The sequence below is a fragment of the Lontra canadensis genome, unplaced genomic scaffold (assembly GCF_010015895.1).
Source record: "Lontra canadensis isolate GAN:19392208 unplaced genomic scaffold, GSC_riverotter_1.0 scaffold125, whole genome shotgun sequence".
Taxonomy (NCBI): domain Eukaryota; kingdom Metazoa; phylum Chordata; class Mammalia; order Carnivora; family Mustelidae; genus Lontra; species Lontra canadensis.
In genome coordinates, this window is record NW_022631119.1 from 1,223,217 (window position 1) to 1,241,231 (window position 18,015).

The 18,015-nt window shown below is 44.1% G+C and overlaps 1 protein-coding gene across 4 annotated transcripts in view; it reads left to right on the plus strand.

Moving 5' to 3' along the window:
- The window catches only part of GARRE1 (granule associated Rac and RHOG effector 1), an 81,195-nt gene that overhangs the window by 25,815 nt on the left and 37,365 nt on the right, over positions 1–18,015 (plus strand). For all 4 annotated transcript variants that reach the window (XM_032842028.1, XM_032842029.1, XM_032842031.1 and 1 more), the window contains exon 2: positions 3,101–4,391. In XM_032842028.1, the coding sequence (XP_032697919.1) occupies positions 3,897–4,391 (495 nt within the window). In that variant the 5' untranslated portion in view covers positions 3,101–3,896. The remainder of the gene's footprint in view (positions 1–3,100; positions 4,392–18,015) is intronic.

The window sequence follows — 18,015 nt, forward strand, 5'->3', positions numbered from 1 at the left end:
TGTATTTTCTTGATGACCCACCCTGTTGTGCATCTTTTCATTTGCTTTTAAGATTTATTTATTCATTTTGGAGGAAGAGAGGGAGAGAACATGCAGATAGGAGAGGGGAAGAGAGAGGGAGAGGAAGAAAATCTCAAGCAGAATCCCTGCTAAGCATGGAGCTTAATGCAGGGCTCAATCTCAGGACCCTGAGATTATGATCTGACCTGAAACCAAGAGTCACACTTACCCGGCTAAGCCCCCCAGGCGCTCCTTAATTAAGTTATTTTGTTGAATTGAATTTGTGTATTCTGGGTACCAGAACTTGAATAGTTGTATTGTTTTCCAATATATTTTTTAAAGATTTATTTATTTGAGAGAAAGAGCAAGCATGTGCGCACGTGTGCTAGCAGGGGGAGAGGGAGAGAGAATCTCGAGCAGGCTCCCCACTGAGTGCATAGCTCAGTGCGGGGTTCGATCCCAGGACCCTGAGATCATGACCTGAGCCAAAACCAAGAGTCCCATGCTTAACTGACTGAGTCACCCAGGTACCCCAGGTTTTCAAATATTTTTGTCCATACTATAGCTTGCCCCTTCCCCTTGATAGTGAACTTTGATGCACAAAATGTTTTTAATTTTTAAAAAATGATTTTATTTATTTATTTTTAGAGTAAGAGGATGAGCAGGGAGGGGGACAGAGGGCCAAGCAGACTTCTGCTGAGCATGGAGCCTGCCATAGGGCTCCATCCCGGGACCATGAGATCATGACCTGAGCTAAACTCAGATGCCCAAGCTACTGAGCCACCCAGGCACCCCAAAATATTTTTAATTCTGATGAAGTTCAATTCACCTATTTTTTGTTTGTTTGTACTTCGGATGCCGTATCTAAGAAACCATTGCCTAACCTAAGAGCACAAAGATTTTTTACCTGTGTTTTCTTCTGAGTCTCATAGTTTGAGTTCTTTCTTTTAAGTCTGATTCATTTTGAATTAATTTTTGCATATGATATAGGTAGGGGTCCACATTCATTTTTTGCATGTGGATATCTAGTTTTTCTAACACCATATATTGAAAAACTATTCTTTACCCACTGAGTGGTTTTGGCATCTTTGTCTAAAATCAGTTGACCATAACTGTATGGTATATCCTGGACTCTCATTTATATTTCTTGATTTGTGTATCTTTCATGATGCAATATGCCACTGATTATTACAGCTTTGTAGTAGATTTTCAAATCAGGAGCTGTGAGTCCTCCAGCATCTTTTTTTTTCTGGTATACATTTTGGCCATCATGGGTCCCTTGCATTACTGTATGAATTTTAGGATCAATTTGCCCATTTCCAATAAAAAAAGGTGGTTCACATTTTGATTTTGAATTTGTAAGTGAATTTGGTGACATAGTGTATTTTTAAGCATTATAAGTTTCATTCACATAAATTTTGGAAATACATAAAAGGAAGAAAAGTATGTTATGCTGCATTCTTTAAAATTAGGTCAGTATGTGGGTCTTACTCACTCTTTTAGGACCAACTAACATAGCGGTGAGAGTGGACTGTCAGGGCCAGAGGCAGCAGCGTGCAACACAGAAGAAGAAGGAGTGTTCCTCAGGACCGCTCCAGATTCTCAACGCTAGTCAGCTCAAGGCAATGGTTTTCTTTCACGAACTTCACACTTTCTGTATGAGCACTGTTCCTGTTAAGGTCTTCTGTTGTACAGCAGAATTTGTAAAGCTACATTGATTACAGTACAGTGTTTGGGTAGGGGTAGAGAAGATTTTGTTATTGTCATAAATTTGAAAAAATACCTTTTGGGGACAGATTTCTTACAAGTAGCCTTTTGATACGTTGTTTCACGAAAAGTTGATGAAATTCTTGTGAGTTAAGAGTCCCTTAAGTGCAGAACTGCCAACAACAGCCCGCTGAGTTGCATTTCCATGCTCCCTGGGTTAGGGTTACCACACTTTTAGAGTATGTGTTTTATCTCTCCCATCATGCTCTTTTAACCCCCCTGCTTTCCTGGGTTCCTTGTGCGATTATAGAGGCGTGGTAGGCGGCCATGATGGGTGACAACGTGTGACTTGCATTTTTTTTTTTTTTATCAAAAAGGAAGGTGGAAGGGAAGAAAACCTAGTTGTCAATAAGTAGGCCAGACTATATTCAGCTAGCACGTGGTTTGAAGTTCAATGTAGACTAAATATAACACTGAGTAAAATAGACTTGAACTCTTGTTATGTTTGGGAGAACAGAGAGTTCAGGCAAGTGGGAATCCTGACAGGAGCTCTGTGAGAAGAACCCCACTACTCCACTGTGGGAGGTATCACCAGCTATAACTGGAGCTGTCCAGATGTTGCTCTTGGCACCTGTCCAGAGCCACAGGTTCCCCAGGAGCTACCCCTGGGGGTAGGAACAAGCACACCCTGCCAGGCTTCTTTCTCTTTGGACATCCAGAAGGAACCAGGGTGAGGGTGAGGAGAATCCTCCCTGCACACCTCCTGTCAGCCACTCACTGCAGGCTCTGTCTGTGCGTAGCACTTTGGCCAAGCTGGGAGTCCTGAGCAGACCCCATGCCATCTTGCTTCAGGGTCTTACCATCTGTGGTGGTGCTTTGACCTGGGGAGCCCCACCCATCCCTTTTGTACTTGTCAAAACCTATCCCAAGGTCAAGGCCTCCCTCAGAGTAACATTTCCTTTATCACAACCTTCCCGATTTCTCCCTCTCTGTTCCAGTTCTTAAGTGTTAGGAGAGCCGTCGTTGTTGGCGGCCCTCCCCACGATCTGGGTGCTCTCCTGAGCCTCTTGGGGATTTATGAACTCTTTGAGGAGGAATCAAGGGTGTATGTGGAACACAAACTCAGGTCCAGGCCCCGCTCGCCTCAGCTTTGGAGTGTTTGGTGTGGAATCAGACATTTTTCATTGCACTATTTTTGTACAGCTTGAGGAATTTTCTAGTAGTCGTCATGTCGTAGTTGGACTCTCACTGTCATACCTGCTTTGGTAAGGTTACAGATGATTTCTCACTTCAAGCCCACCTTTGTGGATTGTAGCATTTCAGGGGTTAATGTTTCAGAATTACTTCTCATCCTGTAATTTTCTTAACTTTATCTTATTCCCCCCACACACAGGAAATGACTTAGAGGCCTTACAAATACATCTGCGAATTCTTGCTTCAGACTTTACAACTGAGGGCCAACCCAGTCTCAGAAGCACCTCTTATTACTGTTACAAGGAAACTGCTACCTCAGCAAACAGAAGGAAAGGAGGAGAAGATTTAGAATAACAAATGGCATTTTTAGGAAAAACACTTGTTTTCAGAAAACAGTAAAGGAAATTTGGAAATTTTTCGCATTGAGAAGAAGATTTGTGGGTGAATGGATTTGGCAGGCGGGCTCTGTCAAACTAATGCAGTGTTTGATCTTCCCTCCCAAGGACTTCGTGTGAAGTCACTGTACTGCTTTTTAAATCGCTGTTGATCAGCTTGTGGGTTTTGGGGCTCTAATTTTTCTGGTATACTGAAGATACATTATATTACATTTTTTAAAGTTAAGTTATTTTTCTGCCATTGTAAATACGAGTATCGAAATATTCTTTTGCAAAGCAATGATAGGTAAACATTTTTCTCCGCAAGCATATCTTTTTATTAAGAGAGTGGAATGCTAACAGTTCTTACACAGCATTTTGGACACACTTTTATTTTTTGGTCAGAGGTCCTCCCGCCTACCCTGAAAACATTCATCATCTAAACCTACTGTTCTCCCACCGACGTTGGATCACATGGGCTCCTGCCTCATGGAAATGCCTTTTTCAAAACTGAGATTTGCAGAACTTCACTATTTTTATACCTAGCTACGGTCTCGGGGGGAAAAAGAGGAATCCAAACCCTGCCCCACCTGTGGTCCCTGGGACAGCTCCCGCTCCCGCATGTATTGCTGCAGTGCCCAGGACAGTAAAATGGACTATAAGCGGCGCTTCCTGCTTGGCGGGTCCAAGCAGAAGGTGCAGCAGCACCAGCAGTACCCGCTGCCTGAGCTGGGCCGAGCACTGAGTGCTCCCCTGGCGTCGGCAGCCCCCGCGGCCCCCCTGGGCAGTCTGACCGCCGCAAGCAGCTGCCACCATGCCGTGCCCCACTCCACTCCCATCGCCGACATCCAGCAGGGCATCTCCAAGTACCTGGACGCCCTCAACGTCTTCTGCCGGGCCAGCACCTTCCTCACGGATCTTTTCAGCACTGTGTTCAGGAACTCGCACTACTCCAAGGCCGCCATGCAGCTTAAAGACGTGCAGGAGCACGTCATGGAAGCGGCCAGTCGGCTGACTTCTGCCATAAAGCCTGAGATCGCCAAGATGTTGATGGAACTCAGTGCCGGGGCGGCAAACTTTACAGACCAGAAGGAGTTCAGCCTCCAGGACATTGAGGTAGAGTATCTTGTCTGTGATACTTGGGTAGGAGAATGTGTCCCAGAGGTAAGTGAGAGTGTCGTCTTCATGGCTTCCCAAATGACCATAACTGATCTCCATCTTTCTGTTGTTACTCTGTCCTTGGTGAGAAGTGGGTGCGTGCCACGTTCTGAATTGCTCTCGACTCAAGTGGAGTAGGTTCAAAGATTGTGAAACAAACGAGCAAATCAGCTTGTACTTTATGTTCTTTACATTTTGAAAGTGAAACTTTATTTCCAAATAACATCCTGCTAAAAGTATCTAGTGGGCACTGAGATTTCGAAATATGATTATGAGCTTTGTGAATTGGCATTCTCTAGAACCACTGGTTTAATGTAGAAAGTTCACACATATTTACAGGATAAATTATATTTCCAGTTCTGCATTCACAGTCGTTCCCATTTGGTTGAGTCTGATTCTTCCTCAGTACATTTCTTAGGGTCTTTCATAATCAAAATGAAGTATCCTCCCTCTTTCAGGGCTCTAGGTTAGAATGTAAGATTAGAATATAGATTTTGTTCTGAATAAAGTTGACCTTTTTCCTTCCTTTGTTTAGGAAATCATTTATTCAACTGCCAGCTAATCTGCTGCTAGATTAGTGTCACTGGTGTAACTGCTAAATTTTAAAAATTATTGTTATCTTCTCAGAGAGTTCTTCTGAGTTTGATGTCTTGAGTCCTTGTACATTTTAGCAGCACGTCAGAGGTTAAGTTCCTGGATGCTAGGAGAGAATGTCTCTTTCCCATCCTGGAGCTGAATTTGATTTTAGGAAATCACGTCTGAGCCAACTCTGATGGCCTGGGTAGCTGAGCAAGCTAATTTATACTGCTGTGGGTTTAAGGGGGGGGAATAGGTAAGCTGTTAAGTAATATGACTAATTTTTATCATGTTTAAAAGTGATTTTGAAGGTATTTCCAAGAGAATTTAGAACTATATTCAAGGGGCACCTGGTTGGCTCAGTCAGTAGAGCATGTAGTTCTCCATCCCAAGGTCATGAGTTCAAGCCCAATGCTGGGCACAGAGCCTGCTTCAAAAAAAAAAAAAAAAAAAAAAAAGAACCATACTTGAAAAGACACAGTATTATTGGTGTAAATTGGGGATCATCAGCCTTTTTCTGTTTAGAACAAATAGTAAATTCTAGGAATTGTGGACCACATGTGGTCTCTCGTATCTTCTTCTTTTTTTAAAATAACCCTTTAAAAATGTAAAAACCAAGGGCGCCTGGGTGGCTCAGTGGGTTAAAGCCTCTGCCTTTGGTTCAGGTCATGATCCCAGGGTCCTGGGATCGAGCCCCGCATCCCATCCCACTCTCTGCTCAATGGGGAGTCTGCTTTCTCCTCTCTCTATGATGTCTGTCTGTCAAATAAATAAATTTTTAAAATCTTTACAAAAAAAAAAAAAAGTAAAAACCAGTCTTACCTTGTGGACCTGTTTGTTGAACTGGATTTGGCCCATGGGCTGTTGTTTGCTGAACCCGCTGGTAGAAATGTATAATAACCTCCTTGGGTCATTCTGTTTTGAATCTATCCCAAGTATATTTTAAATTTCTGATTATTTCTATTATCACATTTTATATTTAGAGAAATTACCATTTTGAAGTGCTTTTAAAATGGCTTGTGTAAAGTGTTTTTGGAGTTAACACATGTAAAGCATGCACAAAGCAAATTTTTTTTTATGCACTTCTCAAAAAAAATTCAAAGGGTGAAATGTGAAACTGCTGACTTTCTCTCCCATCTTGTCCTGTTTCCCAAAACTGCTGATTTACTTTCCCATCCCTTTCTGTTTCCCAGAAGTGGCAGCCGTTAGCTGGCCGGTGTGTGCCATCCCAGACTACCGTCTAGATAAACACGTGCGCATGCACAATGGACAGCTTTCGTTTCTGTTTGCTTTATGGAAAGGACTGCATTGTTCAGCCACCAGTGTGCCTGCCTGCTGCTTTGCAGAGATGTAGTAAGACAGCAGTTAGGGACTCTGCCCTCTCAGAAAGGGTTATAGGCTATTAGACCCAGCCTGTTAACAGCTCTCGTCCTGTCGTGATGTCAGCGCTTTCAGTTTTATTTAAAATTTCAAGCAAGAGTATTTGAAAAATAAGACTAAATGCTTTTATTTTAACCTGAACATCGTTGAGCTCTTTTTCAGGCCATGCCTCCAGGTGCTGGTGGAGACAGAGCTAGACATGCATGGCCTTTTGCACTCTCGCCCTGCCCGGCCAGCACCCTCATTCCCCAGGTTGGGACCACTAGAGCAGGATGAACCGACCCTGAGGACTGGGGGTTTTAGGAAGCCACTGGGCTGAAGTTGCCCCTCTCTTGGCCTTTCTGCTTTCTTGAGACCAGCATGGACTACTTGAGCTGAGAAGGAGAAATATTTCTAATTGATGTGGTTTGGAACTTTGACTTGGCTTTCGCCATTGAAATGTGATTAGGATAGCTGGAATACTACCATGTTTTTGTACATAATAGGCTAAACAGTCTTTGGAGGCTAGACTGGAAACTAAGTGCTTTGATGGATTTTAGAATCTATGGGTGTATTCTGAGTTTCAAACAGCTGACTTATAAGTAAATTCTAAAATGTGATTGCCAAGTGTAGGCCTGCTTGCCTTTTCCACAAAGCAGTGTTTGTTGTTTCTGGAATTTATGTGCTGCCGTGGGCCAATAAGGGTCTCACTCTTAGAATATTCACCAGTTCAGATGGAATGGCTGGCCATTTGGGTTTTTCCCTGTTGGTTTTTTTAGGTTTTTATCAGGAGGGCCCTGAGAGACTCTAACGTTCATCCCTGGGGCCTAACAATGCTGAACTTGACTGGCTAGTATGGACCTCTGCTGAGGAGCTTATCCAGGGCTGTGAGTGAGGAAAGCCCTGAACTCAGTGTTCAAATACGTGACTCCCCACCCCTTTTTTTTTTTTTTAAGATTTTATGTATTTATTAGAGAGAGAAAGAGAAAGAGCATGGGGCGCCTGGGTGGCTCAGTGGGTTGAAGCCTCTGCCTTCGGCTCAGGTGATGATACCAAGGTCCTGGGATCAAGCCCCGCATCGGGCTCTCTGCTCAGCAGGGAGCCTGCTTCCCTTCCTCTCTCTCCGCCTGCCTCTTTACCTGCTTGTGATCTCTGTCTGTCAAATAAATAAATAAAATCTTAAAAAAATAATACAGAATAACACTTAAAAAAAAGAGAGAAAGAGCAGAGCAGAGGGGAGGGGCAGAGGGAGAGGGAGAAGCAGACTCCCTGCTGAGCAGGGAGCCTGACATGGGGCTCAACCCCCAACCAGAGGTAGATGTTTAACCAACTGAGCCACCCAAGTGCCCCTCAAATGCTTGACCATTTTAAACCTAAAAGAAAGCACTGATCCTACCTCTGGTCGGGGAGGGGCCAAAGATGCTTTTCATGTTCCTTACTTACAGTCAGGTTTGGGATGTGCTTATTGATCCCAGTGCATATCTCTAGGAATTCCGGTTGCTCATTCCATGCTCTGGAAAAGGCAGGTGTACATGGGTCCTGTCTTGTCTGTACTTGTCAGTGACTTTGCCCCTTACCCTGCTGCTTCACCCTCACAATCTCACTGTTAAAATTAAACTTTGAGAGAGATGAGCTGTGACCATGGTTTTTCACTAGGTAACGGGCACCTATGACACTGTTACAGGACATGGAGTCAGAAGATCTGGGTTTAGAAAATGACTCTATACTTCTTACCATCTGTCTGGCCTTGAGCAAATCTCCCAACATCTCTAAGCCTCACTTTGCCCATCTATAAAATGGAATTATTGGGGCTCCTGACTGTCTCAGTTGGAAGAGCATAAGACTCTTGATCTTGGGATTGTGGGTTCGAGCCCCATGATGGGGTTAGATATTACTTTAAAAAAAATATTTAAGAAATGAAATAAAATCAGGCACCTGGGTGGCTCAGTCGGCTAAGTGTCTGCCGTCGGCTTAGGTCATGATCCCGGGGTTCTGGGATCCAGCCTGACATAGAGTTTCCTGCTTAGCAGAGAGGCTACTCCTCCTTCTTCCTCTGCCACTCCTGCTTGTGTGCATGCTCTCTCGCTCTCTCTCTCAAATAAACAAGTAAAATCTTCAAAAAATATATTAAATTAAATAAAAATAAAAATTAAATAAAATGGAATTGCCACCCACTGTCCAAGTTCTTGTGATAATCTGATGTGGTTAGTGTGTCTGAAAGGCTGTACCCAGTTAGTTGCCATCAACATTCTTACTGCTTCCAACATGGCTTGAAAGTGCTGTGAGCCCTTCTTTGAAGTACAGAGCACAATTATGTATAAACCCAACATCAGAGAGAGATGTTGAGCAAGTTATTTATTTATTTATTTATTTTTTAAGTGAGAGCGTGCTAGTGCAGGGTGGTGAGGGTCGGGCACAGAGGCGAGAATCTCAAGCAGACTCTGTGCTGAGCCCAGAGTGGGAGGCAGGGTTCAGTCTCACTTTTCTGAGTTCATGACCTCAGCTGAAATCAAGAGTCAGATGTCTAACCTCCTGAGGCACCCAGGCACCCCAGTAAATTATTCTTGTAACTGAAACCCTTTTAGGTGGAAAAAATTACCACTCCCAGAACATTTGCTCTGCTCGTTTCTTTCCTGGTTCTTGAAGTAGGCGCCTCCCTTGTAAGGCAGCAGCAGTATTTCCTGCCTAATGTAGGAACTGCCAGGGCCTTTTCATCATAAAAGCCAAGGGGACCTCTTTTACCAGCAGTCATTGCTGTTTGCCTTGTGCCTGGAATGGGACATCGGAGTAGGGAGTGGGGCATCCAGCAAATACACTTGGAGTAATGAAGAACCTTTGGGTAAGCCAGGTGACAGTTTATGTAGGATTTGTCCTACTCTGGATTTATAGAAAATATATGGGGGCATCTGGGTGGTGCAGTTAATGAAGCGTCTGAGTCTTGGTTTCTGCTTGGCTCATAATCCTGGGGTCCTGGGATCAAGCCCCACATCGGGCTTCACTCTCAGCACGGAATCTGCTGGAGAGTCTCCCTCTCCCTCTGCCCCTCCCACCTATCTGCTCGCTTAATCCCTCTCTCTCTCATAAATAAGTAAATCTTCACAAAAAATACACAGTTTATTTGTATATGAACTGGGATTTTGTCAAAATAGGAAATGTGATCACAATTAATTGCTTCATGGGAATTCCTTTGTATAAGTCTCAAACTGTCAGTCCACCCAGAATGTGAATTCAGGAAAAATAGAGTGTCCCAGGGGCGCCTGGGTGGCTCAGTGGGTTAAGCCTCTGCCTTCGGCTCAGGTCATGATCTCAGGGTCCTGGGATCGAGCCCCACATCAGGCTCTCTGCTCAGCAGGGAGCCAGCTCCCCTCTCGATCTCTGCCTGCCTCTCTGCCTACTTGTGTTCTCTGTCTGTCAAATAAATAAATAAAATCTTAAAAATAAAATACGGTTTCCCATACTGAATTCGTTCTCTATACAAAGCTTTGAATACTCCACCCACACATTTTTTTAGAAGTAGACTGCATGGGACCTGCTGTCTTTTCTCGGAGTCTAGGAGCACTTCCACTGGTCGTAGTTAGGTGGTTGTTAATTCCAGTGTTCCTGTGAAATGCCAGGCTGGCTAAATTGAGTGGCTGATTTCTCTTTGATTTTTATCTACCTCAGTATCATTTGTCAGAGAAATCTGTTATTCTTTTCAGTTAAACCATGTAGTTTGTATTAAAGCAGTATAGACAGCCCTGTAACGTGGTTTTCTATTCATTAGAAAGTCACAAATGTCCACCTCTTTTCACAAGCATCTGTCACTTGTCTTAAATGAAATTCTTTTTCAGTAGAAATGTAAGTAAAAGAATCAGACTGGCTCGTGATCCTTGCCTTCATTCCACGGATAGTCATTGCACACTTTATTTGTACCAGGTACAAAGGCTACAGTAGTGAGCAAGATGGAAATTCCTCCTTCCCGTAGATGAAAGACGACTACAGTCTTAGATAAGAGGATTAGAAAAGGCATCACTTAGGGCAGCTGGATGGCTCTGTCATTGGGCAGCTGCCTTCAGCTCAGGTCATGATCCCAGAGTCCTGGGATCGAGACCCACATAGGGCTCCCTGCTCCACAGGAGGTCTGCTTCTCCCTCTCCCGCTCCCCTTGCTTGTGTTCCCTCTCTCGCTGTCTCTATCAAATAAATAGGTAAAATCTTAAAAAAAAAAGAGAAAAGAAAGAAAAGGAAAAGGCATCACTCAGGTGACATTTGAATTGTTAAAAAACAAAATTCAACTGAGTAAATATTAAAGATTTTATTGGCTCTGTTCAGCTGTTCATGAGTCGGGCAGCATCCCATCTAGCAGACAGAAAGGAATTCCAACGAGCTGTTCAGAATAAAAGGCCTTGGGGTGCATGGGTGGCTCAGTCATTAAGCGTCTGCCTTCGGCTCAGGTCATGATCCCAGAGTCCTGGGATTGAGCCCTGCATTGGGCTCCCTGCTCAGTGGGGAGCCTGCTTCTCCTTCTCCCACTACACCTGCTTGGGTTCCCTCTCTCGCTGTCTCTCTCTGTCAAATATATAAATAAAATCTTAAAAAAAAAAGAAGAAGAAGAAGAAAAGGCCTTTCTAGCCAAAAAGCAGGAAAAGAAAGTTTCAAGCAGAGTGGATTGGTTTGGTGAAGACCACCTTCCTGTAGGAGAGGGAAGGCGTCTCTCCAGCGGATTACCTGACTAGGTCATTCCAGTTGACAGGTTACAGGTTTCATTCCTGGGGGAGGCTGAAACTGCAGTTCCGTTAAGTGTTAAGTAGTGGTTTGCTGATGTGGGGCTTAGCAGAAGAGACTCCTCTGGAACTCCTTGTTTCTGTTTTTGAATAAAGACCTGAAGGAGGTCAAGGAGTAAACCCTGTTGATAACCAGGAGCAGGAGCCCAGGCAGAGGAAAGAGGTACTGCGGAGTTTCTGAGGCCGGATGAACTGAGTGTTTAGAGAGCGGAGAGGATCTGTTGTGGCTGAAGCCGCAGAAGAGAGAGTACTGGGGGTGGGCTCAGCCTTTGTGGAGGGCAGACAGCAGGACAGGATCCCTCTGCAGTGAGTGGTGCTGTCACTTCTCCCCCTGGCCTCCTTCACCCTCTGACTGCTCCGGGCTCTGGTCTCATGCTGGGGCCTCAGGGTTGGAAGGGTGTGGCCCTTTGGGCAATTGCTTTGCCTTCCAGAAGCCCAGGGCATCTACAGGGATCCCAGGAGTTGTAGTTCTTTAAGGGGACTATATTTTATATGTTCTGGCAAACTCAGTGGCTTTTCAAGTATCATCACCTTGTAAATGGGCAGGCAGAGTTTAAATCAAATCTTCATGTAGTTGAACCTCAGCTTCCAGTTTGATGCACTGACAGATGTCTTTTGTCCCTTGTGATTACCCGAGAATCTGTTTGAAATAACTGATTTGTGACCACTGACTGACTTTTAAGAACCTTAATTCATAAGAACCAAATAATTTATTTTGGGTAGATATATGCCAGAAATACTGTAAAGCAACAGTAATGGAAAATATTAGGGACGGATTCAAAATATTATTTTCATTAACCTGAATGGAATTAAATTAGCATGTTCCTTTTTTTTTTTTTTTTTTTTTTTGCCTAAAGGTAAAATTCAGTATTACTTCTTTCTTGTTTTGACTCATAGATCTTCCATAATAGATTGTGGAGTAAATATTTCCTAACTGTATGTGCCAAATGAAAATCCAAGTTGCTGTTAATCAGAAACTGAAGTTCACTTCATAAAAAGCTTATATAGTTGTAGTTTTCAGGATGTTGCTAATTTCTAGCCACTCTTTTTGGCTTATTCTTTTATTGAGGTGGCTCTTCTATTATCTAAATTGTCTTCAGATTTTAGCCTTTAGAAGAACCTATAATTTAAGCAGTTGGAATTTGCGTGATTTTGTAAACTTCATTGTGGAACAACAAGATTTACTGCCTGCCCAGCCCATTCTGTGTGGGTGGAAGCCACTGCGGCCAGAGGGCATCTGCCGCTCTGGAGGCACTGGATCCTTTGATTTTGACTGGCTAAGACACACTGTGCAACCACCTCATGATTCTGAAAATTGCTAATTAAAAGAAAAATAAGGAATTAAGCGAATTTCCTGCTTCTCTTGTACAACTGTTTTTCAGGGTAACCAAATAGCCCTAATGGATGGGGGGTTTCTTCTGTTTAAAAGAAACTCAGTATTCTTCTGTGTAGAAGGGATGATACAATTAGGAAAATCACCATTTTGCACACCATAATGAATTGACTGACTCAGGCAAGTGGTAAACCATGGAGGATAAAACCAGTTGATAAAAGGTCATTGGGGAAACAAGATGGGATATGAAGAGAGACAAACCATAAGAGACTCTTAATCTCACAAAACAAACTGAGGGTTGCTGGGGTTGGGGGAAGGGATAGAGTGGCTGGGTGATGGACATTGGAGAGGGTAAGTGCTAGGGTGAGTGCTATGAAATGTGTAAGCCTGATGATTCACAGACCTGCACCCCTGGGGCAAGTAATACATTATATGTTAATAAAAAAAAATTAACATTAGGGATCAGGGAAAAAAATGTCATTGGGGAAGTTCATAAAGGAAAGATCAGATGTTTTCCACCCAAATCCATTGGTCTACCTCAGCATCACTGAAAGTTAGGCCACCAGTTAGTTGATCATGAATCCTAAGAACCACATAGTACCCCATAGTATATTCTTCTATTTTTCCCCTCTCCCCAGGGTGGGAGGGGACCTGAAATAATCTCACTGATCCTCTAGAACAAATTCCCAGTCTAAGTGAAGTAAGTGTAGTGGAGCAAATCATAGAATACCACAAGGAAGCCGTTAGACAAATCAGAGTGTAGCAGATTCTATAGGCAGTTGACCTGATTTGTTTAACAAACTCAAGTAGCATGAGGAAAAAAAAAAAAAAAGAGAGAGAGAGAATGCGGTAGAAGGCATCTAAAAACAGAGTTAAGAGATATGACAACCAGGGGTGCCTGGCTGGCTCAGAAGAGCATGCGACTCGATCTCAAGGTCATAAGTTTGAGCCCCATGTTGGGTGTAGAGATTACTTAAAAAAATAAATATTAAATATATATATATATGCATATATATAAAGAGATATGACAACCAAATAAGATGAGCTTTTGGGGATTGAAATTCAAACAAACAGAAGTACATTTAAAAAAATACATTTTAAAAAATAATTTGGGGGGGGGGTGCCTGGGTGGCTCAGGGATATAAAGCCTCTGTCTTCAGCTCAGGTCATGATCCCAGGGTCCTGGGATGGAGCCCTGCATAGGGCTATCTTCCCAGCAGGGAGCTTGCTTCCCTGTCTCTCTCTCTGCCTGCCTCTCTGCCTGCTTGTGATCTCTGTCTGTCAAATAAATAAAATCTTTAAAAAAAATAATTTGGGAAGTTTGAACACGTACTAGGTCTTGATTGATTGGGATTTGCTTCAAAACATTCCAGGGGTGCCTGGGTGGCTCACTGGGTTAAAGCCTCTGCCTTCAGCTCAGGTCATGATCCCAGGGTCCTGGGATCGAGCCCCGAATCGGGCTCTCTGCTCAGCGGGGTGCCTGCTTCCTCCTCTCTCTCTCTGCCTGCCTCTCTGCCTACTTGTGATCTCTGTCAAATAAATAAATAAAATCTAAAAAAAAAAAAAATTCCAGCAATAAAAGGTGGTGTTGGGGAGAAGGGTGAAGAAAAAACATGGCAAATGTTAGTGGTTATTGAAGCTTTTTGATTGGTATATGAGGGTTTGTTCTACTCCTTTTGTGTTTGGATATTTTCCAAGTTTAAAAAAAGGGAGCGAGAAACTTTTTTAGGAGTGTATCAGGAATACCCCGTAAATGATTCCATCCCGTGGAGGATTTGTGCATATAAAGTGGTCTTGTAACAGAACTCGGAGTGTTTAGGAAGACTCTTCTGTTTTCTGTCTACTCACAGAATAGTCCACTTCTGGCACTTCTGATCACCAAATGTGTGATGTGGGGTATGGGTGGTTCTCATGCCAGGCAGTTCTGGGTCTGTTTTGATGCTCTTTCCCTGAAGCTAGGATCAGACCCCACAGTTTAAGGGCTCAGCCCCAAAGGAGTGTCCTCCTCCCCTTTAGACACCAATTTCAAGGCCAGGGTGTTTATTACCCATGCTTCATACCAACTGGCTATAAAGCAGAGTATCTCATGACCCCCATCATGGGTTCCCTTAATTTGCTAGAGCAGCTCACAGAACTCAGAAAAACACTTTACTTACTGAATTATAAAAGGATATAACTCAGGAATAGCCAGGTAAAAGAGATGCGTCGGGCAAGGTATATGGGAAGGGGCAGCAGCTTCTGTGCCTTCCAGATACACGGCTGTCCTCGCACCTCCACCTGTTCACCTACCCAGAAGCCCTCTGAACCCTCCTTTGGGCTTTCTCAAGGCTTCATTCTATGGCTGTGATTGATTCGATTGTTGGCTATTGGTGAATGATTGGACCTCTAACCCCTCCCATTCCCAAAGGGGTGGGCCTGAAAGTTCTAAATCTCTAATCAGTGGTTGGTTCCCCTGACAACTAGCGGCCCTTCTTAGGGCTTTTCTCAAAAGTCACCTCATTGACATAAACTCAGGTCTGGTTTAGAGAGGCTTGTTGTGAATAACAAAACACATTTTATTGCTCTTTTTTTTTTTAAGATTTTATTTATTCGACAGAGAGAGACACAGTGAGAAGGAACACAAGCAGGGGGAGTGGGAGAGGGAGAAGCAGGCTTCCTGCCCAGCAAGGAGCCTGATGCTGGGGTTCATTGCCAAGGCTCAATGCCAGGGCTCAATGCGGGGCTCGATGCGGGGCTCGATCCCAGGACCCTGGAATCAGGGCCGGAGCCAAAGGCAGATGCTTAACCAGTGAACCACTCAGGCGCCCCACACTTTATCTCTCTTATCATACAGAAAATTCCAAGGGTTTTAGGAGCTCTGTGCCAGGAACCTTGGAAGAAGACCGAAGTAGGTATTTCTTGCTGTAAATCACAATATCACAGGAAGTATTATTGAGGAAGTTGTAGTGATGAAAAGAAAAGCAGATATATTTCAGAAAAACGAAGAAAATAAAAGTGAATCTAGGAAGAAAATGAGAAAAGAGAACCTACCTCATCCCCCGGGCAGGACCCCAACAAGCAGGTAGGAGTGCTCCTAATTTTGGTAACTGAAATGGCAATGTTGCTTTCCTTTAGGAGGAGAAGACTTAAAATTTCATATTTGCTAAAAAGATTTGAGTGGCCGTAAGGGAAGTACTAGGTTTGGTGGGTTAATTAGAAGGAGACAGAAACAAAAGAGTTTCATGGAGTATAATTTTATTTTATTTATTTCCTTATTTTTTTAAAAAAGATTTTATTTATTTGACAGAGATCACAAGTAGGCAGAGAGGCAGACAGAGAGGAGGAAGTAGGTAGGCTCCCTGCTGAGCAGAGAGCCCGATGTGGGGCTCGATCCCAGGACCCTGGTATCATGATCTGAGCCGAAGGCAGAGGCTTTAACCCACTGAGCCACCCAGGCGCCCCATGGAGTATAATATTACATAGAACTAGGTTTCCTGAATTATTCTTTACTCTAAATGTTTATGGTTACTGGTCAGCTTGTGAGATCTCACAGGATTAGATAATAGCCTGTTTTGTCAGCCTCCCTTGTCTTTACAAATCAAGATTCTGAATGTGTGTTAAATGACATTTGCCTACAATCCTGGGACCAGCCTAGACAGGGCTTGTGTCTTCTGCCCCTCCACTGCCTCAGGCCCGTGCGCTCACTTGCCGTGTCCATTCCTCTGTGAGACTGCATTTCCTGGCCCTCCAGCTAATGCTGACATACCCAGAGCCGGAAAAGTAGAAAGAGCCTGATGTGAACGAACCCCCGTGAGTTCCTGCTCACTGCAGGACCCCTCCTGAGGCCTCATCAGCCCCTGGAGAAGGCCTCAGTCCCTTGGTCAGCTTTCCTCTTCACCTAGCTGCTGCCACCCCCCTTCCTGGAGAAAATACCCAAGAGCTGGCAGCAAGCTGGCCGAGATGAGTGAGGGTAGTCCAGAGTGCCCCAGGCTGGGGGCGCCTGGGTGGCTCATAGTCTTAATGTGTCAATGCAGGTAACAGCAAATAGACACGCACACAGAAACATACAGGGAAAATACATCTTTTTATTCCCTTACGCATATCTCTAAACAGAATACCTATTCGCTACATACTGGCTCTTAGTTTGGAAGAATAAGAGTACAGGTATAACAAGTGTTATGCCTGATTGTTCATTCGTGAGTGTTTTGCTTACAGGAAAGCCTTGCGTGATTCGTAGACTTCCTTTCTCCACAGTAGGTGTGATCTCCCCTATGCCTGTTGGTGTTGTCACCCTTAAAGTCATCTCAGGGTTTGCAGCTGGTGTCTGTGGGCTGGTGGAAGAAGAGCTGTCCAGGGAAAGAAAGCAGTAAGAGTTTGGGGGGAAAGAATCAGGTGTCCTTTGCACAAAGATAGTGGCACTTTTGATGCCCTCAGCCCTGTAGTCACCATGCTGTTCCTGGCTTGGCTTGGCTTTTTTTTTTTTTTTTTTTTTAAGATTTATTTATTTTTTTGAGAGAGAGCGCATGTGAGCAGGGGGGAGAGGGAGAGAGAGCAAAACCTCAACCAGACTGCACTGAGCACAGAGCCCAACACAAGGCTCGATCCCAGGACCCCGAGATCATCATGACCTGAGCTAAAATCAAGAGTCAGACGCTCAACAGACTGAGCCACCCAGATGCCCCTTGACTTGGCACTTTTATGTGGAGGGTAGCAACTGCTTCTTCAGTAGATATGCAGGAGGGATTGTCTACTGTGTACCAGGCACTGAGAACGCAACAGAGAGCAAAACGGAGATCCTACCTTCATCTAGCTCAGCCTCTAGGTGGGAAAATAGGCACCAAAAAACAAAACAATAACAACAATAAAAAAACACGTGCAAAGGTAATGTCAGGTAGTGGGGGTTGCTGTGAAGCAAAACGAAGGATAAGGGAAGAGAGAGAAAGAGGAAAGGATGGGACTCTTGAGCAAAGTCTGTGAGAGCAACAGCCGTGTGAATTCCAGGAGGAAGTATGCTCCAGATAGAGTAGTAGTTCATTTGCCACTGGGTCAGGGTGGGCTGTCCCTCAGAGGACACTTGGCAGTGTCTGGAAGTATTTTCAGTTGTCACAAAAATGACATCCCCCAGTTTTTTCCATGCTAGGGATAGGGTAAGAGGAGTCTTCCTCATTGAGAAGAACTTTACTGTTACCCCAGAGGGCTCAGAATGGTTTGAAGGAGCATGTTTGAATTTGCATGCTAGGAAGTTAGAATTTTACTGACTCACTGTATATTTGGAGGACAAATTTTTGCCATCTCTGAAGACCTCAGTTTCCCTCTCTGCTTCTTTTGTTTGTTTTTAAGATTTTATTTTATTTGACAGACAGAGATCACAAGTAGGCAGAGAGGCAGGCAGAGAGAGAGAGGGAAGCAGGCTCCCCACTGAGCAGAGAGCCCGATGTGGGGCTCCATCCCAGGACCCAGAGATCATGACCCAAGCCGAAGGCAGAAGCTCAAACCACTGAGCCACCCAGGCCCCCCTCCCTCTCTGCTTCTGACCACTATCCCAACCTTCCTATCCCACACATGTACACCCA